The 20,719-nt window shown below is 37.1% G+C and overlaps 4 protein-coding genes and 1 long non-coding RNA gene across 5 annotated transcripts; 1 reads left to right on the top strand and 4 right to left on the bottom strand.

Annotated features, from left to right (window-relative positions):
• Positions 1-6,114: 6,114 nt before the first annotated feature.
• On the bottom strand, positions 6,115-10,627 carry LOC129945542 (proteoglycan 4). Its single transcript, XM_056055351.1, has 2 exons — positions 10,437-10,627; positions 6,115-10,384 (listed from the first exon to the last, which is right to left on the bottom strand). The coding sequence occupies exon 2, from the start codon at positions 10,185-10,187 to the stop codon at positions 6,924-6,926; it is 3,264 nt and encodes a 1,087-aa protein (XP_055911326.1). The 5' UTR covers positions 10,188-10,384; positions 10,437-10,627; the 3' UTR covers positions 6,115-6,923.
• Positions 10,628-10,774: 147 nt separating this feature from the next.
• Positions 10,775-11,618, bottom strand: LOC129945543 (uncharacterized). The gene is made up of 3 exons (XM_056055352.1): positions 11,483-11,618; positions 11,117-11,424; positions 10,775-11,052 (listed from the first exon to the last, which is right to left on the bottom strand). Exons 1-3 carry the CDS (start codon positions 11,544-11,546, stop codon positions 10,864-10,866), a joined length of 561 nt encoding a protein of 186 aa, XP_055911327.1. The 5' UTR covers positions 11,547-11,618; the 3' UTR covers positions 10,775-10,863.
• Positions 11,619-14,050: 2,432 nt separating this feature from the next.
• On the bottom strand, positions 14,051-15,378 carry LOC129946675 (uncharacterized). Its single transcript, XR_008781633.1, has 3 exons — positions 15,293-15,378; positions 14,838-15,230; positions 14,051-14,780 (listed from the first exon to the last, which is right to left on the bottom strand). It is a non-coding gene; the product is annotated as an uncharacterized LOC129946675 (long non-coding RNA).
• Positions 15,379-16,046: 668 nt separating this feature from the next.
• Positions 16,047-17,960, top strand: LOC129945962 (protein Notchless). The gene is made up of 5 exons (XM_056055958.1): positions 16,047-16,904; positions 16,960-17,190; positions 17,253-17,603; positions 17,668-17,794; positions 17,865-17,960. Exons 1-5 carry the CDS (start codon positions 16,145-16,147, stop codon positions 17,875-17,877), a joined length of 1,482 nt encoding a protein of 493 aa, XP_055911933.1. The 5' UTR covers positions 16,047-16,144; the 3' UTR covers positions 17,878-17,960.
• LOC129945960 (uncharacterized) lies at positions 17,914-20,218 on the bottom strand. Its single transcript, XM_056055957.1, has 2 exons — positions 20,075-20,218; positions 17,914-20,012 (listed from the first exon to the last, which is right to left on the bottom strand). Exon 2 carries the CDS (start codon positions 20,009-20,011, stop codon positions 17,981-17,983), a length of 2,031 nt encoding a protein of 676 aa, XP_055911932.1. The 5' UTR covers position 20,012; positions 20,075-20,218; the 3' UTR covers positions 17,914-17,980.
• Between the last annotated feature and the right edge of the window lie 501 nt (positions 20,219-20,719).

Consider the following 20,719-nt stretch of genomic DNA (forward strand, 5'->3'; position numbering starts at 1 on the left):
CGAGTTTGTTTGTTTATTTCGTTGTTGAAAGTAATGTCTTAAAGTCAAACAATATTATTCATTCATCGTCTCAGCGGTTTAGGTTTGATGGACGCAAACGCAGGGAGAAAGGATTGATTTTTTTTTTAAATATTCTTCTTTTAAACAGAAAGTCGCATTAATTTAATTTTGATATAGAAATAGAAGCTTAAGGATTAATATTGAATATTATTTTTACATACAAATTTGCTCACATAATTAATTCACAAAAGTATTTCTCATACCATCGTAATACAAGGGGACAAATATAAGGTCATTCATTTGATTTCAACTTCTTTAACTATTCTCTTCAACGATTTTAACTGGAATGTTTTCAAGTAATATGTTTATTTATTTAAAATGTATTTTAATCGGGAAAAATGAAAGCTCAACTCCATGTGACAGTAAAATCATTTTGGAATTCTATCAAAAAATCCTAAACATTGGTTAAAGTAGCTCAAATCTTAGATTTGTCTCAAGGTTAAGTTAGGACCATGTTTTTTTTATCAAACTATAAAACTTTTAAGTATTCATAACAAACTAAGCTGTTTCCAACAATCGTTCTATTCTAGCTGAAGAAAGTAAAATCACCTGGTTTAGCAAAGCGGATTCCTTTTTGATATCGATACCAATTAGAGCTGACATAAAAATATGGTCTGACATATAAGAATTTCGGCACAAACCATGTGAAGGTGATTCAAGAATAAGAAACCAAATGGGAATTTTGCTAAAAGTAAACAAAAGGTATTGGAAAACAATATTAACCAAAAACACCGTGAGCCGTGTCTTTGGAATTTGATAGCTTGGAGTGACGAATTTAAGTTCAATTGATGAGAAACCGTATTTCGGGAATCCTTCGTTTCCAGAATTGTACCCTAAAATGACCAAACAGATTGTTAAGCACTTCGGGTCATCAGTGATAGTTTTGGGATGTTTCACTTAATACAATGGAGTTGGTAATATACGTACAGCACAAAAATGGACAATCATTTGAACATCGATTATGTCAATAATTTAGATTTGGCTTAGTTAGTTCAGCATCTTTATAACCGAAGAAGTACTTCCGTATCTTCAAATCCTCCTGCTTTAAACTCTACAGACAATATAGCATTATAAAAAGAACAATCGCGCTGTGAAAACTGATTCATTTCATAAGGCTTCTCTCTGTTTAGTAGCCCAAAAGGACAATATGAAGGCCTTGTCGAAAATAATGTCCATTTAACTTTATGAAATCTGAACAGATGTCTTCAAAAACTTTTTAATGTTAAATTATGTTTAAAAATGTATAAAAATGCATACGAAGAATTAAATTACTTGAATAGTTAAGTCAAAGTATTCATTTTTCAATTAATATTTATTCTTTAACTAACAAATCTTGATGACATAAGCTATTTGTTTGACAAGTCTGATAAGAGTTTGTATGAAAAAAACGCTTTCAACTCTGAAATAGAATCGATTTTTAAAAAACTTTTATCCGCAAAATATTTGCCCTGGCAATCTATTCAAGACTCAAATGTTTGCTTAGCTTTTTTGGAACAGAAAATTTAGTTTGGATTAAACTTCTACACGTAGTTTTGTACAGGATTTTTCAGTATCAAATTTAATTTTATTATGAAAAATAGAGGATTGTTTTTAAGACAACGAAATTGTTTAGTTTTTGTAAAAAATAACATTTTAGTTCGGCACGGCAATGATTGCAGCAACGTACAATTTTTCACATTTGCGACTGTATTTCATCGATAACTTAACGAACTCCATCTTTAAGGAAACGAAAGTGGATCATTGGTATAAATATTTACTTTCATGTGGTTCAAAGAAAAAAAGGAGTTAAGTGACAAGATCTTGGTGACAAATCTTCGAGAAATAAACTTTTCTTGTAAAATTGCGATCTTAAGGTGGTCATCCCAGTCAAAAAATCGATTTTTGTTTTTCATAAATTGCTAGTTTAATATGTCTAGAATACGGTAGTAGGTAAATGGATTCTTTAAAATTCCAAGTCGTTTTAAAGATACGACTTCAATGCTGTTAAAAAAAAGATAAAACAAATAAAGGAATCGGTGGAAAAGGACCAGGTAAACTTACTGATAAAGTTATTCAAGAAATCTTTAATGAAGGTTTTGAAGGTAATTTGAAAGTAGTGTCGGTTATGGAATGCCCTGTAGGCGGCGAAGCCTATATTTATGTTGAGAAACGTGATGAAAACTGAATCTCACGTTCTGAGCGGTACGTAAGTGATGCCGTTAAACAAGCCAAATTGATTCAAGAACTGAACACTCTGCTTTGAAAGTGTTTCAAGAAAAAATAAAGGAATACTCTATGAGCCAGGCATCGCCGATTTTTAGGTAAGTCAATATTTTCATATTTAAGAGGACTTGAAACTTTAAACGAGTTTTCTCAAAACTGTGTTTTTCGAACTCAGATACATCGTATCTCAAAAGGGCTTGACCGAATGACATGAAATTTGATGGGTTGGATTCAGCACATGAAAACGCATAGAACTATCGACAAACAGAAATTCCAAAAAATCCTATTTTTTATACCAAAAAAAAAAAACGCACAATTCGCGACTTTTTTTTCAAATGTCTCGAAAAGTTTTTTTCTCACGAAAAAAAAACTTATTAAATGTCCTAAAAAAATATTGTGTTCATTTTTCGTGTCTGTAATTGTACACACAAAACAATGTAGTATAAACAATAGAATAAGCATTTTAGCAAGTTACATTGTTAGACATGATTTCATTTGTAACTGAAAATGGAGGATGACTTTGGAACCTATTTGACAGCTTTGTAATGTCTGTATTATCTCTAATTTACGTGCCTCCCCAAAATCTTCATGTTGCTCACTAGTAGAAAAAAGAACGCCAGTGAATTCTTCGAGTGATGAGAAAATTTCATGAGTAACAGTCAGCCCTAGGAACAATTTTTTTCCAAATTAATTTTTTTTAAAGCTAGACAAAAATTCATAAAATTAGCCTAATTGACCATAACTTACAACTAACTTACTGGTCCCAAACTGACACTCTAAGTTAAACTATAACACTTAATACTAATGCCTTTCGGCCCAACCCATACCCTTCATTTCACACATTAGAGTTTGTTCAATCGTCTGGTTCGACTACACCCCTATTCAAAATCGGTCAGTTCTTCTCATAGTAAAGTAACCCTCTTGCACAAAGTTTTTAAATTCATCTGAGGTCATCACAGAATGCAGTTTTATCATGTCCTGCAAATACTGGTGACATGATTAATATGGGCCATTCAAATCGCCAGACCACTAAGCGTCAATAAAATATTTAAGCAATGGAATCATATTAAACAACTGAATTCATAAGGCTGCTGTTGGTCCATCAGATTTGAGTTTGTTAAGATTTGTTTGTAGTTTCTCAATCTCACTATTGGATCAAATGAGGTTTGTTTTAGTGCACATAACGAAGGAGACTCACCAATCAATCAATTTTTCATGAGATTTTGGATTTCATCTAATTCATGTTGGCTTATGTCGACTTGTTCCATTATTACATTAGCTAAAGATGTCATTAACACTTGCAACCCCCTTCCACTCATCAGAAAACCTATTGGAACAATAAAGGACATTAACATGTGAAATCCACCCAATCTGTTCCTTTACTTTGTATGTAAATAGTCTAGTCAAATGTTACCACCTGGGATTTTTGGCAATTTTTGGACGGTGGAGAGTTTATGAACGGAAGAGCCTGTTGTTATTGAGTACAGGTACCCTTTCCATCCTGGAACATCGTAAATGCCAATAAACTTTGATGCCAACCAAAAAGTGTCATATAGTTTTGGCTGTAACATTTCTTCGGATTCACGCATTCACATTCTCAAAAACATAATTTTTTAATCCGCCTTAGTGTGTCGGTTTCTTTTCCTATGGAAGTAGATGCAGCGATGCATCTTATTCCGGCCAAAGAATGCTATCTACTTAGTCCATCTAACGTTCTGACATTTAAGTCCGCATTATCAAACACAAATTAGTTAAATGAACCGCTGGAATCTGGTCGCGTGTGGCATCCAACAACTGAGTTTCATAGCATAAAGAACAAAACCCTAAGCTTGATATAAGGTTTACTAACTTCTTAGAACCAAGCTTTCCGTATATAACTAAGGCAAGGCTGCCTAGTATTGGAGACATGCATGATCTGGGACGCACAACTGATATAATGCTATGATTTATTTTAAAAATTAAAAACAAATTTGTAGATGATTATTTTTTGATACGACAAATAGTTTTCAAAATAAACCCGAAAAAACCGTTTGTTTCTTTTCACTGCCGCTAGAGTTATTTAAAGCTTTTTTTTATAAAATTTAATGAGCTCTAATTTTCTGCAACAAAATTTTTGATACGACAAATCGTTTTCGAGATAAAAGTGAAAAACTGAAACAAACTCCCTGTTTCTCTTAAATACCGCTAGAGCTTACGTCGGATTCTTGGGGACTTTTTTTAGTTTCATCACCAGACATCCCTTAGTAAGTGTGCCAAGTTTCAAAACGGTTGTTTTTTTTTTAGGTGAAGGCAATTTTTTTCGTTCATTGACTGGGCCCAAATCTAAAAATATTTGTTTAGTTTTTTAGAAAATTGGAAACAATCCTTAACCATTTACTATTTTTTTTTAGTCAAAAAGTCTTTTCTATGTACATAAAGAGCCGTTTATCCATTTGATTAGAGCCGTTTCGTAAAGTCGGCAGATCCAATTTTGTCTAGGTGTTTATGACGATGGTCTTGTAAATAACCAAGATCTTTGACCTCAACGTCACCGACAAAACTGCAAAATATTTTTTCCACGGTTTTACCGATTTTTACCCTGATGGGGTAGTTTCTTCCTCATAAATAAATTCTACGATTTCAAGCTTAATGAATGTTCTTTATTTTGAGCCCAATCCAGTCTCTGTGTACCCAATACATTCCAAAATTTTGTATTTCGTTTCGAATTGCTCCCTATAACCTTAAAAATGATGTCCCAAAAGATTTTTGAATTTAAGTGTTAAAGTTATTGCAAAATTATTCATGATTTTTTACCGCTTAAAATGTCAAACTTGAGTCGGTGTTGAGGTATGAGTCCAACTCCAACAATATAAAACCGATTGACTTGAAATTTTGAATAAATCTTAAAAAATACATTCTTCCTAGAAGGACATGGAATTTGGCTTTATGTTGCATAGTTCATTTGTTATTACGAGTATCTAACGATTTTTTTTAAATATTTCATTAGCTGGTGTCCTGGTATATTTATAAATGATCTTATGTTTGCCACTTCTAATCCATTAAACTGTTTCGGCGACGACAGTACTCTCAGCTTCTCATACTCGTTTCTAGATTCACATCCTTGTCCTTCGGATGTGGAACTTAAACGGCAGCGTATGGTAAGCTCATTATATTCTGATCTTGACAGCATTGTCCAATGGGAAGTCAAAACTGTGTAGAATTTAATGCTTCGAAAACTCAATGCTGTCTCCAAACTACACATTAACCACGCGACGACATCAACGTACTCAAGTTGTCGTGGGTAATAAATAGCTCGGGCCCTTTTGAATAAGAAACTTCGCACATAAAAACCGCGATTCCAAACTTAGAAACACCTCCAATATAGCACTTTTCGATCGCATTATATAACGATTTCAAAACCTATCCTTTTTTTCAAAAAAGTACATTCTTACATTTAAAAAAATATAAAAAAAACTCAAACATTTTGCAAGCATTATGTATATATATATATTTTTATTAACTTCAAAGAAAAACAAAAAACAAAAGACAAATAAACATCCGAAAAAGGTACAAAACTTTGTTTACAAAGTTAAATTTATATAAATATTTGAAATTTTATTTCGTTTTGTTTATAATAATTTAATTAACAGTCAGTTTTTCTTTTTCTTTTACTTTTTAAATTCATCTTCTTCTTTTTTTGTTAGTTTTTATTTTTTTATTATTTCAGTATCATCTCACAGAAGACGAGGAACTTTTTTTGTATTGTCCAAAATATTAGTTTATTAATAAAATTCTTTAAAATTTATTTTATTTTTCTCCCAATCACGTTTATATAAAAGCCAATATAATTTTATATAAAAATTCAATTAACAATAAAACAATTTTCTTTTGTCTTTATTCATTCAAATAAAAATATAAAATAAAAATGAGTATTTTTTTAAAAAGACTGGTTTATGAGTTTTTCGGTGCGGGATTTCTAAAAAGTGAGTTAGAAACGTTAAAACCTAAAACCCAAAAACAAAAACTATAATCTACAAAATATTAAGTTTAAAAAATTCGTTGTAAAATCAAAGAGAAGAGAAAAAAATGCGTTGAAATAAACGCGTCTTTTTTACGTTTCTACAAGAAAAAAAAATTATGAATATCTCAAAAAATCTCAAAGGCAAGTGTATAACTCGAAAACGGGCAAACATAAAGAGAAAAACAACCTTGGAACCTGGGATGGGTTCCCTAAAAGTTTATAGAAATGCAAATAAATGGTGGGATAAGAACTCAATTCAATAAATGGATGGATTGGTTTGATGTGGAGTGGATCTTGAAAGATGGTTTAATGGAAGTGGTGATTCGATGATGAGCGTATAAATACGTTGAGCGAAGAACACTTAGTGTATTATGTTAGGATTCACCTCTGCAGCCTTTCCTTTTCTTTAAGTAACAAACATTTTCAAAACACAAACAAAAAACAAACTTAGTAATAGAAGAAAAAAGAGATTAAAAGCTTGAGGAACTGTCGTGAGTAACAATATGTTCGAGTAGGACTAGAATATTGTGTTAAGGCGAAGCGAGTAGGCCCATTGCCATTCTAAGGAACATTAGTCGTTGTGATGTATGATTTTGTGAAAATAGAACAAGTGAGGGCTCGTCTGTTTAATGCTGCTGGGTGAGAACTTCTCGACTTCTATCTACTTCTTTTCCGGTTGTGCGGGTTGTGGTGGTTGTGCTGGTGGTGGAGCAGCAACAGCAGCAGCAGCAGCATTAGCTTGTGGCTTTTGTTGGGATTGTTGTGGTGGCTGTGGAGACTTTGCCTTTTGCTTTGGCTGCTGGGGTTTCGGAGAGGCCTGCTTGGGCTGTTGTGCTGGCTTAGGCGAAGGTGGCTCTAACTTTGCAGGCGATGCAGGAGTTGATCCAACTCCTGGAGCTTTTACAGGAGAACCAGGTTCTTGTTTAACTGGTGAAGCTGGTGGCGCTGGCTTTTGTTGAGGCTGAGGCTTAGGAGCGGTTGCTGGTTTCGGGGACGGTTGTTTTGGTTGTTGTTGCTGTTGTTGTTGTTGTGGCTTAGGAGAAGGTTGCTTGTCCTGAGGTTTCGGTGTGCTTTGTTTTGGTGGCTGCTGCTTTGCTGGACTGCCTTGTTTTGGCCTTGGCGATTGTGCCTTGTTATTCTTTTGTTGCTGGTCGGGTTTTTTGGCGGCTTCAGCTACTGGCTCGATTATTTTCGGTGACTCAGGTTGTTTCGTTGCTTCGGGTGTCTTTGGTGCTACTACTGCAGTTGGAGATGGTGCGGCAGCAGCAGCAGGAGAAGGAACATCAGCAACTGTGGGCGATGGCACTTGTCCAGATGATTCTTGCGATTTAATAACATCAGCGAGTGTTAATGGCTTGACTTCAGGTTTTGATTGTGCTGCTGCTGTTGGAAGAGAAGATGGGGTGTCTTTTGGCGCATCAGGTGTTTTGGGAGCTTCAACAATTTTTGCAGCAATAGGTGTCTTTGGCGCTTCTCCTGTCTTGGGTGATTCAACTGGCTTAGGAGCTTCGACTGGTTTTGGAGTTTCTGGTGTTTTAGGAGCTTCCACTGATTTAGGAGCTTCCACTGGTTTTGGCAGTTCAGGTGTTTTTACTACTTCGGCCGGCTTGGCGGCGGTGGGGGCTACAGCTGCTACTGGCTTGGGTGTTTCTGGTGTCTTTGCGGCTTCAACTGGCTTAGGAGCAACAATTGGTTTCGGTGAATCGGGTGTTTTTGGTGCTTCAGTTGGCTTTGGAGCTACAACTGGCTTCGGAGATTCTGGAGTCTTTGCTGCCTCAACAACCTTAGGAGCTTCGGCTGGTTTAGGTGTCTCTGGTTTCTTTTGAGTTTCCACTGGTTTTGATTCTTGAGCTGGTTTTGGAGTTTCTGGAGATGGTTTTGCAGCTTCTGGAGTCTTTGGAACTGAAACAGGTTTGGCACTTTCTACTGGTTTTGCTGTGGTTGGAGATTTGTTAGCAGCTTCATGTGTTTTTGGTGATTCAGCAACCTTAGGTGCGGGCTTTCTTGTAGTTTCAGGCTTTGCTGGTAGCCCTCCCTTCGACTCCGATGTTTTGGGACTTCTTGGTGATTTCTTCGGTGCGTCTGATTGCTTATTTCCAGCTGATGTTGGTGTTAGGGCGGCTTTCGGTGTTGATGGTTGTTTTGGTGGTTCGCCTGATTTTGGTGTTTCCACAGTTTTTGGAGTTTCTGCCTCCTTCGGAGGGATAACTAGTTTTAAGTCTTGCTTAGGTTTTGATTCCTGTGCTTTCTGTGCTTCTACCACTGGTTTGGCTGGCTCCGCTACAGCCTTGGGAGCTTCCGCTGGTTTTGGTGTCTCCACTTGTTTTGCAGCTTCTAGACTTTTAGGTGATTCAACGGGTTTGGCAGCCTGTTTGGGTGCTTCTGCTTGCTTTGGTGCTTCGGCAGGTTTCGGGGCAGCCGCTTGTTGTTTAGGCGATTCTGTTGGTTTAGGAGACACAGCTGGCTTAGGTGCTTCTGCAGGTTTTGGAGCTTCTACTTTAGGTGCTTCAACTGGCTTTGCAACTTCAGTTGGTTTAGGTGCAGCTGCTGGCTTTGGAGCTTCTGCTGATTTTGGCGATTCTACTGGCTTGGCAGCTTCTACTGGCTTCACTTCCTTTACTGGTTGAGGAGCTTGAGCTACAACAGCTTTTGGAGCTTCAACTGGTTTAGGTTTTTCAACTGCTTTTGGTGTCTCTACCGGCTTTGGAGCTTCAACCGGTTTTGCAGCGGACTTTTCGGTTTTTGTTGCTTCGGCTGGTTTTGCTACTACTTCATTTTTGATTTGTGCTTCTTTCGGAATTTCAGCAGTCTTTGGGATAGTTCCTGTCTTTTTAGCTGCTTCTTGTACTACTACTGGCTTTTGCACTTCTATCTTCTCAGTTGCTTCAGGTTTCTTCTCATTCTCCGCCTTCTGAGCTGGTTTTGGTGATTTCTGACCATCGGTAGGAGACTTCTGTCCCTCTGAAGAAGTCTTAGCTACAGGTGCTTCCGACTTCTTGGGAGCTTCTTTAGGTTTCTTCGCTTGGACTTGTTCTACTTTTTTAGCTTGAATCTGTTCTGGTTTAACCTCGACTGGAGCGGTTGCTGTTTTATTCACAGCAGTTTCGGCTTCTTTAGGTTTATCCGCCTCACCTCCTCCCTTACCCTTCTTATTACCCTTTCCTTGACCCCCACTGGCTTTCTGGTCTTTCTTTCCTTCATTTACATTATTTACATCGTTTTGCTTAATTGAGTTTTCTTTCTTTGTACTCTCATTGGATGGCTTATTCTTGTTGTCACCTTTCTTTCCCCCTTCCTTGCCCTTTTGATCCTTCTTCGATGACTTGTTATCTACTGATTTCTTGTCTCCTTCTTCCTCCTTCTTCAAACCGTCTTCATTGATTGACGACTTATTCTGACCCACATCCTTCTGTTCTTTAACGACTTCCTGCAACTCTTTGATTTCCTCAGCTAAAGGCACAATAACCGGATTGACCTCATACTTCGAGGCCTCCTCAAAGTCACCCACCAATGTGGGCACATCGTCCTCCTCCACCACACTACTGAGGTTCTTGTGTGCCGCATTGATGTTACTTGCAAATCGCCTCAACTGAACAACCGTGTCCTGGCCCAATTGTGGCAGAATTTCTGGCAACATCTCAACAATCTTCTTATTCTCCCCATGTCCGGTTATGGCGAACGTATTCGCCGACAGCGATGCCTGTGCCTTGGGATTATTGAAGTGAATGACGCTCAGATCGTCCTTGATGATGTTAACCTCTTCGATGCCCGGAATCGTGCTCACCGAGAGCTTCTTCAGAGAACTCTGTAATTTTTTGTCATCGGTGGCTGCGGTCTGATGCACAACCTTCTTCTTACGACGTGGGGTACCTTTTCCACCGATTCTTACCTGAGCCTGGAGGCGTTTCAATTTCTCGACATTCATCTTTGAACTTTAAAAATTAAAAATATATGATGCTGGGTTCTCTTCTTAAAAAAGGAAGAGTTTGAAAAAAAAAATATGGTGTGCTCTGCTGCTGGTGCACTGCACACACTGTAGCCTCAACTGCACCCGGCTGAACTTTATGGATTTTCTTGAAAACTAAAACGCCTTTCCAAATGAAAACTGCGTTTTAATGTTTCCTGTAATAAAATGTTTTTAATTCCACTTAATTTGTGGGCTGTCTTAACTTACTTTCAGAGAAATTTGACTTTTCGTCGAGAATTTTCTCACTTGCACTTGGATGGATGGAAAAAATTTTCGCCAAAATGGCCGAGTGAAAGGAATTTTTCATACGATACAACTACGACGACTACGACAGACGAAGACGACGATGAGCAGTGAAGAGACGGTGCTATAAAGTAGAAGTATAAAAGACGACGATGCGGCGAATAAATGAATACACCATGAGTTTTCCATTTGCCGATTGTCGTTTGCCGTCCCCCATCCAGCAGCATCATGAAAAAGGGGGGAGGACGACGACACAAATAGAATTTCCCAATCCCCCAAAGAAGAGACGAACAATTTTCATTTTCTCATTTTCTCAACGAAGCACACACAAACGCATTTATGATTTTTCCAATTTAAATTCAAAAATTTCAAACTGAATCTATTTTTAAATTTATTTCTTTGCATCTAGCTTGTTAAGGGTCTGTTTTACATTGTTTACCATTTGGCGCATATTTTGAATGTTTATGGCTGAAAAGGTCTCCTGGACGGTTTGGAATACTTTGAGCTCTTCCTGGACAACGTTTTGGATCTCGAGATATTTGCTGTTTTCAGATTCAATCGCAGATATCATCACTGAGTTCTGGAATTATTGTTCCCGCATCAGGAACCGGGTTTGGTTTATTTATTTAGGGAGTCGGACTTACCTCAAGGAACTTTTTGTTCAGGCTTTCGACTTCACTTTGCAGTCTATTTTCATCGTCTTTGGTGTAGCCTTTGGCGTGATTTAGGTCTTGATGGAGGAGGACATAATCGGGAATAGAGAAATTTTGTTCGTCCAGCCTTTCTATGGCCTCGAGGGTCTTCTCGAAGGAGGCGAACATCTTTTCGGATAAATCTTTCTGGAGTGCAATTAATTTGGCGGATGTTTCTTGGGATACATTTGACTTTTTTATTAAGGAATTTATGAAATGTTTGAGAAGTGTGTAGAGATGTTGTTTGATAACATGACGTCCTACGTAATAAATTGGGAATTTTACAGGTTGTTATAAAAATTGGAAGGAATAACTTACGTTCAAGCTTCATCTGTTGTACAGAGAAACCGAAATTTTGTATTTCATATTCGGCATTTAACATTTTTTTAATGGAAAATTGTATTTTTTGATTTTACTGAGAAAAATTTGGTTTGTTTGAATTTTTGAAAAAAATTTCGTTAAATTTTGACAGCAAATGAAGAAGAAAGAAGAATTTAAAAACTTAACGAAAGGAAATTTTTGATTTATGGAAAGGTGTGTTTCAATCTAAAAGAAAATGAAAGAATTCAGAGTAAAACTGATTTTTTTTAGATTTGCTTGCAAAACATCAATTCAGTGGTAATCTATATGAAGTTGCTTTTTTCTGACACAAACAAAACAATACAACTGAAAGGACCAACCCTAAGTTCCTTCCTTTGACAGGCTTCTTATAGACTTTACGATATTTTACGATATCATGTATCATAGAGCTCTACCTAAGGGTTTACAAAACGTAACGTAGAGTCAAACCTCGGACGTTGAGAAGAAAGTTAACTTTTCTTTTATAAATTTAACAACAGAAGGTAAAAAAGCACTGATACACATAGAATCTGTAATAAAACAAACAAAACGACAAATGACAATACAATACAGTTGTCAGTTGTGATAAAATAGCAAATAGATCTATTCTGGCGTTGAGCGATATTTAAAAATATTACGATCTAAAGCGAGCACAAAGCTTCATTATTTAAATTTGAAACATGACGAAAATGGTAACTGTATTTATGTATTGTATGTGATGGACTGATAAAACTATATTGTTTTTAGACAGCAAGATACAATTGTTTAATACAATAGATTTACTTAGCTCGTTCATTCCCAACACAGCCTTCACTCGTTGGCTCAAACTCGTTGATTTTTGACTTGATTAAAGTCTGAATAAATGTGTTGACTTAATAATAAAAACAGAACCACGCGTTTTTGATACAATTACCTGTAAAAAAGAGGATAACTTAAATTACTTACTTCTTATTTTAATTCAATTTCCAATTATGATAGAAAGCAGTCACAATGCCTGGGATAGCATTCAGATTGCTAGTGCTCCGTTTTTAATATTTCATTGAAAGGTATTCCAAAATTACAACTAATTGGCTATAACTCAAAACTAAAAAACATTTATCCAAATACCGCAAGTTGCCAGGATTCATAGCTCTGACAAATTTTAACCGATTCACTTGAAATTTTTAATATGTCGTGAAAATACATTTTCTTTATGAGTAAGTATATTTATATTGCAAATATCGTTTATTATTAACGATTTCTTTGGCAAATTGTTCACTCTTTACTTTAGAATGACACCATTTGTCCGAAATTCGGAATATCACAAAAATCTCAACGTATTTCTATTTTTCTATTTTATTTCTATTTTTATACATAATCAAAAAATACAATTGAGTAATTATGATTTAAAAATTAACGGAGGTGTTAGTCAAGCCGTAGACCAATAAAAAATAGATGTCATTGCATAAATGCTTTCCAGCTGCCATTTTGAAATGATATGTGCAATAAAATCAATTTAAAGTTATTAAGTTATTTTTTGACGCTTTGTATGTTTTTTGAGAAATTGATTGCACTTTTCAAAGAAAATATTAAGGAACAAAACAACAACAAAAAATAGTATTAAACTAAAACACCTTGGCTAAAAGAACTTATCCGAATATAGACTACAGACATCTTATGAAACACAAAACTTTAGAAGCCTCAGACAAGCAAAAGCGATATACGGTAGCGAGCCCTTTTTCAAAGTAGTTTCCTTTTTCTGTATCATAACACCACCGTAGATCGCTTGGATTTGTTTACTCCTGCCGATGACCTTGATGAGTCTACAAAATACATCCTCCCACACCAAACAATTCTTATTGCAATCAGATGCCTCTACATAAATAATATTTCCCAGACCAAACAAATATCAATAAGTTCAAGTAATTTTTGGCCTTTCAGAATTGTTGTTAAGATAATTTGAATTGAGGAAATTCTACCATTAAATTACTGCTGTCACTTTTGAATGTGTCATCTTTTGACATTTGTCAAGTTAAAACTGCCCCATTACACTTTAAAACTTGCCTTCTTTAAATTGGTCATAAAAAAATTGCAACGGAAAGGTAAATATTATTTATCTTAAAAAAATATTGTTCTTACATTATTATACCATAAGGCTAGGCGCGCACATGCAACTTTTTCGAAACCAAATAGTTTGATCGTTAGTTGCCCAAACATCGCGCACATAAGCAACTCCAAAAGCAATCAACGAAATAAACCAATACACAGGAAACATTTATTCACTTTTTCTATCTCATATACACGAAACGAAATTGTTTCAGATCTGTCCTATCTTTTGCGTATGAAAGAAAAGAGAAAATCTACTGTTGGAATTCAAAATTGAATATTTTTTTTAATATCATAAGTCAATACAAATTTCTGGAAATGGATTTTTACAAATTGGAACAAAACAAAATACCCCCAACAAAATTGTGGCTTTGATGGATGTTAACTTTTTTCAATTAAAATAAAAGATCTTTTAATTTTACTTTACTTATTTATTTTTAGTGATACAAATAGATATAATAGATCTTCAGTAACTAACTTTATGCTTATACCTTCTCATACCTCAAATAAATGACATTCTTATTTAATGAATTATTAAATGAACTTATTCCTTTATTTATTTATTCCTTTTAACTTAATAAGTAATCAGATTAAGATCTCGTGGTTAACTTAAATAATTTAGGACTATTGAATCACTTCATCAATTTAACCGCCAGCACTGCCAAAGCCCATTAGAATGGTCGATAATACCGCGACCATTTGGTCCCATCGCTGCCACACTATGCGCCGCATCCAAATACAAATAAGCTTTGTATTTCTTCTTTAATGCAATAACCTCAGGCAATCGGACAATTGAACCCTCCATACTGAAAACACCTTCGACAATTATCAACATTTTTTTCCATGGTTTGCCTATTTTTGGCTCACCATTAATTGTACATTGTCGCAGAACACTGTCCACATCTTTCATGTTATTGTGTCTTTTGTTGTAACTCCTGACAATCGAATGCCAAGTATAATCGATGCATGATTCTTTTCCCAAGTAGTTGTAATTCAGGTTCAGACATCGTGTTTCTGTTCTATTGAACTCGAATGTCCAACCGTAGTCCTTGATTATGAGATCGTTGAGGGTTACCTCCGCCAGGACAATGCAAATCGGTGGATTCCAGCAATCTCGAGCTTTCCGATAGATATAGCGTGATTAGAAGCTCTCGAAGGCATCGTAAAGCGTAACATAACCCTGAAAAAAAATCTAATTTTAGACTCAGTCAGTTCGTTGATTTCAAATCAATTCAAATCGTCATCTTACCTCTCGATTAATTTCTTTAGCTACTTTTGGGGCACACATCAATTGATTGATGTAGCCCAATATTATGAGCAGGTAAAAGCCAAGATATACTAGGAAGGCTGTGTGTAGAGGAACCTTTTCGAATGAAGATTTGCTCCGATTAGTATCATCATAGAATTCTCCTCTTCCTGATACTGCTGCTCCCGTGGGTGCTTTTCCATTTCAGTGTTGTTTATGTTATTCTTTATTGTATACAATTCCATTTGCAGTCTGGTTGATAGCATTCGATGGCGACAGCGTTGTTTTACTCTTGCCATTCCCATTTGTGAGAGGCGAAACATCATTTGAAATAATTGTGCTTTATTCCATTTTTTAAACGATGACGCACTTTGATACGATTGAAGTCATAATAATCTGAAAATAAAATAAAAATTAAAAAATATGTTTTGTTTTGAGTTACAAATAATAATAACCACCTCCTTTCAGTACATAAATACATTTGACGTTTAAAAAGTAGCAAATTGAATTATGAAAACAAACATACGAGAAGGTTATATTATTCTGCGAGTCTGGAAGTATCCTACTAACCTCGTCATTCTTTAAAGAATCATTCCACTGAAATGCACTAATACAAACATACGAAAGAAACTATTTAGTTGCATGTGCGCGCAGTTACGTGTATCATAGTAGGATACAGACATTTTTTATGGGTTTAAGCAACTAATAAATTTTCGCAATCAATGTATGAAAGAGAAAACTAGTGAAATTGAGATGTAAGGTGGTACTCTTCCCTCAGAATTTTTTGTGAAAGGAAAACATTGACTAATTCTTTTTTTCTCTTGCACTTAAAGAAAATTGTTCAACGATTTAGTTGAAAGTGCGCGCAGTTACCTAAAATTCCTTGAGACACAAACTAAGGAATTGGTTTGGGGTGATCGTTTAGTTTGTGTCAAAACACAAACTAAAAAGTTGCTCGAATGGGCGACCGAATGGTGTCTGCATGTGCGCGGACTCTCGTATAAGTCTATAGTGCTCAGATTAGAAACCAAACAGTTTCGAAACTAAAAGTTGCATGTGCGCGCCTAGCCTAAGAAAACCTTGTATTGGAAACCCCTTACAAAAATGCTATCATTGAAAAACAGTCACAGAAATATATTCACTCTGAATGCGTTCATTATTCGATAACATCGCTGTTATCGACATCGCACGTTTCCCTTTGTTTTGACTTTTCAAAACTGTCAAATAATTTGTGTGTTGCAGTTTGTGCACGTTTCATCAAGAAAGTTTCTAAAGTTTTTCGTTTTAATTTTTTACGAAATTCCACAAAAATGTATCAAAACCTCTTCAAAAAACCACGTATGACCGACGCTCCGGTCGAGGAAGCCCCATCAACTGGCCCACACACAGTACAAGCCCGTCTAATATCAGATACTGGCGAAGAAGCGGGTCCTCCCATAGATCTACCCTCGGGAATCACTGTCGAACAACTCGGACTCATCTGCAATGCTCTGCTCAAAAACGAAGATCCCACGCCGTATTTGTTTTTCGTCAATGAGGACGAAATCAAACAGACGCTAGACAAAACCCTCGACCTAAAAACTATCGACACAGAAAATGTCATCGACATCGTCTACCAACCTCAAGCCGTGTTTAAAGTTCGTCCAGTTACCAGGTGCACAAGTTCCATGCCAGGTCATGCAGAGGCGGTTGTTTCGATTGGATTCAGTCCGGATGGACAGCACTTGGCAAGTGGTTCAGGTGATACGACGGTTCGTCTGTGGGATCTGAACACAGAGACTCCACATTTCACCTGTTCCGGGCACAAACAATGGGTTCTGTGTGTCTCATGGTCACCGGATGGGAAGAAACTCGCCAGTGCATGCAAGGCAGGAGTCATACTGATCTGGGATCCCGAAACTGGCAAACAAGTCGGACGACCGCTCAACGGACACAAGAAATGGATAAATGGCTTGAGCTGGGAACCCTATCACATGGATCCAGAGTGTCGAAAGCTGGCCAGTGCTGGTGCCGATGGAGATGCCAGGATTTGGGACACTGTCTTGGGTCATTGTCTAATGGTCATAGCTGGTAAGAGGTTTCTTCTGTATTTAAAGGTTTGGAAATATAAATCTTCTTGTATTAGGTCACGGAATGGCAGTGACTTCTGTAAGATGGGGTGGAGCTGGTCTTGTATTCACATCCTCCAAAGACCGAACTGTCAAGATGTGGCGTGCTGCCGACGGAGTTCTATGCAAAACTTTCACAGGTCACGCTCATTGGGTCAACTACATCGCCCTCAGCACTGACTACGTCCTCCGAACTGGACCCTATCATCCCGTCATGGATCGAAACAAGAAATATTCCCAAATTCCAAGTAAAAATTGCATACCGCTCCTTGGAATACAACTAAAATAATCTAAACCTTAATAATTTCAGAGGAAGAACTAAAAGAGATGGCCCTACAGCGCTTCAACAAAGCCTGTCCCGATGGCGTGGAGTCTTTTGTATCCTGTTCCGATGATTTCACTCTCTACCTCTGGCGATCGAATCAATCAAAGTGCATCGAACGCATGACTGGACATCAGAATGTCGTAAACGATGTAAAGTTCTCTCCCGATGTCAAGTTCATTGCCTCAGCTTCCTTTGACAAATCAGTCCGATTGTGGCGAGCTCAAGATGGAAAATTCATAGCTACATTCCGAGGTCATGTTCAAGCTGTTTACACTTTGGCATGGTCAGCTGATTCGAGGTTGGTTCTGAGTGGGAGCAAGGATTCAACGTTAAAAGGTAAGAGAAGAAAGAAGGAACTTCAAAAACAACAACTGTCTTAAACAATATTTGTCTTCGCCAGTTTGGAGTGTCCAAACCAAGAAACTGGCCCAGGAACTGCCTGGTCATGCGGATGAAGTATTTGGCGTCGATTGGGCACCCGATGGTTCGAAAGTAGCTTCAGGTGGAAAGGACAAAGTGGTTAAACTGTAAGTTCTGTTAGCAAAACATTGTTCTCCTCTCAATTGACTCATTTTTGTTACTTTTTCTTCCCTCTAGGTGGCAGTACTAAGACGGAAACATGGATTTTTTAAAAACTGTTTTTTTTTTAATTTATAGAAAAAATAAAGCTTTTATTTTTTTAATCTAAAAATACTTTAAAGAGTTTCCTTAACTTAAATTTCCTTCCACTTTGGGGAACATAGAACAGGTTCCTTGTCGAAATACTCCTTAGGAACAGCTCCATCGGTTTGGAGGGCTTTTTGGGCAGCAAAGAATCCCAGAGCGATGCATTCTTCCTCGGATTTTCCACGTAACATATTTGCAATGAAGCCACTCGCGAAACTGTCTCCAGCTCCAGAGACATTGACGAGTTTTGTGATTTCCTCGGTGGGATAAAAACGAATGGAACGTCCAAGAATCTTCTGATCTCCGTCGATATCAAGTAGATTCTGGGTCTTTCTGCGATCTACGATAACTCCATGGGCTCCCAAGGTGAGTAAAATGCAATGGAAATGCTCATCGATGGATTCAAGAACTTTTTTGGCAAATGGAATCAGTTCTTTGTGATCATTGGGAATGGTTTGCTCTTGTCCTGTTAAGACTCTTGATATCTCAACTAATTCGTAAAGATTAGGTGAGATAAACTTGATTGCTTGCCAGAGATCTTTTGAGAGGATGAATGGCTTTCCAGCTATTCGCATGTCGGTGGTTTCAAAGAAGACAGGTTTCTTGTGCTTTTGGGCAAGTGTCAAGAGTGCTTCTACCGATGGCAGAGGCAAATTAGCGTCCATCACAATGAGAGGAGCTCGGCTGAGGATGTGCTCGTTTTTGGTAATCAGCTCCGGGCTGATGGATCCGTGAATTTCCATATTTCCCATAATAAGTTTGCAATCTCCACATTTGTCAAAAATCACTGAACAGAGCGACGTAGATTTGCTTGGATGCTGGAAGATTCCAGGGGTCAAAGGCTCTGGGATGAGGTTAAGGAGACTCTTGCCAAGTTCATCACTGCCAATGGCAGATATGAATTTAGCTGATCCGTAAAGTTTGTAGATTCCTTCCGCGAGGTTTCGACCAACTCCACCGGCGGTTTGCTTAACCTTTACATCGTAAGTAGATCCATCTAGCTGGAAGTCGTCCTGCAAAGTCATAGAGAGATCGAGAATTGAGCCTCCTATCACAACTGGAGGGTTTTCTAAGTCATGGGTTTTTGGTGTCGAAGTTTTGCAGTAGGCTTTGGCTATTTGTGCGGCGACTTTGGCGTTGTTTCTAATTAATGCCATATTGGAGGCAAGACTCTTTCCTTGAGTCAGTTTGGAGATGGCAGCCAGAAGGAAGGGAGTCACAGCTTTTCCTTCGATTCCTTTGGCTTTGGCATCGAGCAGAGCTTTATTGATGGCTTCATCGATTTCTTGTTTGTTCATTGCGTACTCGGCGGGAACTGGAACTGCAATGAGCATACCAGACTCGAGCTTGAGATCAATCAAGGCATGGACAAGTTTTGCGGCATCTTCAGGGGTGTCTACGTTGTACGGGACCTTACAACCACTATCGGTTGTGTAAAAGTCAGGAAAACGGCCTCCTGAACTACCAAAGGTGCTTACACAAACTCCCTGAGTCTCGAGAAACTCCAAGGTTCTTGGAATGTCCAAAATCGATTTGACTCCACTGGATACAACACAAACTGGAGTTCTTCCCAGTTCGACGAGATCTGCCGACACGTCCATTGTGTTCTCGCCTTCTCGATGAACTCCACCAATCCCACCTGTTGCGAATATTCGAATGCCAACCATATTGGCAATAATCATTGTACCCGCCACAGTTGTCCCTCCTGACAGCGAATTCCCAACCAAATAGGGTAAATCGCGACGGGAGCATTTGATGACATTCTTGGGATCTGTTGAGGCGAGTTCTTTGAGGTCGTGGGAGCTCAGACCAACTTTAACTTTGCCATTTAGGATGGCAATTGTGGCTGGAGTTGCTCCCTGGGAACGGACAATTTCCTCAACTTCCAAAGCGGTTTCCAGATTTTGTGGAAAGGGCATTCCATGGGTGATTATTGTCGATTCGAGGGCAACGACGGGTTTATTTTTGTTAAGGGCACTTTGAACTGTTGGATGGACATCTGTGAGGAATTTATGGGTGGTGAACGATCGACGTATAGGTTGGAGCGAATATTTAAGGTTACGGAGGAGGCAGGCCATTCTGAAAAATCAATTAAGTTTCATTGAGAAATACTGGGAAATATTTTTGGATAAAAGTTTTACCTGAATATTAACACAATTTAATAGAAAAGACAAACAAATAAAGGAACCTTTTGAAAATAAATAAAATCAGCAGGGAAACAAATTCACCGTAATAACTACACACTACCAAATGTTTTGTTTATTACTTTCCATTTCACTTTTACTGTCAAGTGTAAAAAAATAAGCGAACAAATTGATTAGGCATTATTAGAAATATAGTACTAGATTTTTCTTATAATGCCTTGTTTACACTTATGCGAAATTTCAAAGTTTAACCAGTTTTCTATTACAACAATGTTTAATATCTTTAACAAATTGCATTTAAATGCATAAACGAGTAATCAACAGCAAGTAGTTTATTTTTAGATATTTAAGTATCACTTCATTACATTTTCTAAAGCCACTTTTAAGAAGACATATTTCAAATTGTATACATTTTAATTTACAAGCAATTAAACCAATTGACATATTATTAAAGGTGTTTATAGATTGCATGAAAAGTTTTGATGGTTGGTGTCTTTTGCTGGTTTAACAGTTGAATTTTTCAAACTGTATTGAATTCAATGTACAGAAAAAAATAAGCAATTAATCATGAATCTTTTAACGCCAGAAAAAAGCTTCAAATTGTGAAAAAATCAATATGCACGAGAAGTTAAAAGAGCAATT

This window comes from Eupeodes corollae, chromosome 2 (genome assembly GCF_945859685.1).
Source record: "Eupeodes corollae chromosome 2, idEupCoro1.1, whole genome shotgun sequence".
Taxonomy (NCBI): domain Eukaryota; kingdom Metazoa; phylum Arthropoda; class Insecta; order Diptera; family Syrphidae; genus Eupeodes; species Eupeodes corollae.

Bases quoted from the DNA above. Each gene is read 5' to 3' on its own strand.
- LOC129945542 (XM_056055351.1), bottom strand. From the start codon at position 10,187: ATGAATGTCGAGAAATTGAAACGCCTCCAGGCTCAGGTAAGAATCGGT.
- LOC129945962 (XM_056055958.1), top strand. From the start codon at position 16,145: ATGTATCAAAACCTCTTCAAAAAACCACGTATGACCGACGCTCCGGTC. The intron at 17,191-17,252 runs GTAAAAATTGCA...TAATAATTTCAG, and splicing joins GAAATATTCCCAAATTCCAA to AGGAAGAACTAAAAGAGATG. The intron at 17,604-17,667 runs GTAAGAGAAGAA...TGTCTTCGCCAG, and splicing joins CAAGGATTCAACGTTAAAAG to TTTGGAGTGTCCAAACCAAG.
- LOC129945960 (XM_056055957.1), bottom strand. From the start codon at position 20,011: ATGGCCTGCCTCCTCCGTAACCTTAAATATTCGCTCCAACCTATACGT.
- LOC129945543 (XM_056055352.1), bottom strand. From the start codon at position 11,546: ATGTTAAATGCCGAATATGAAATACAAAATTTCGGTTTCTCTGTACAA. The intron at 11,425-11,482 runs GTAAGTTATTCC...TTTATTACGTAG, and splicing joins ACAACAGATGAAGCTTGAAC to GACGTCATGTTATCAAACAA. The intron at 11,053-11,116 runs GTAAGTCCGACT...CAATAATTCCAG, and splicing joins TGAACAAAAAGTTCCTTGAG to AACTCAGTGATGATATCTGC.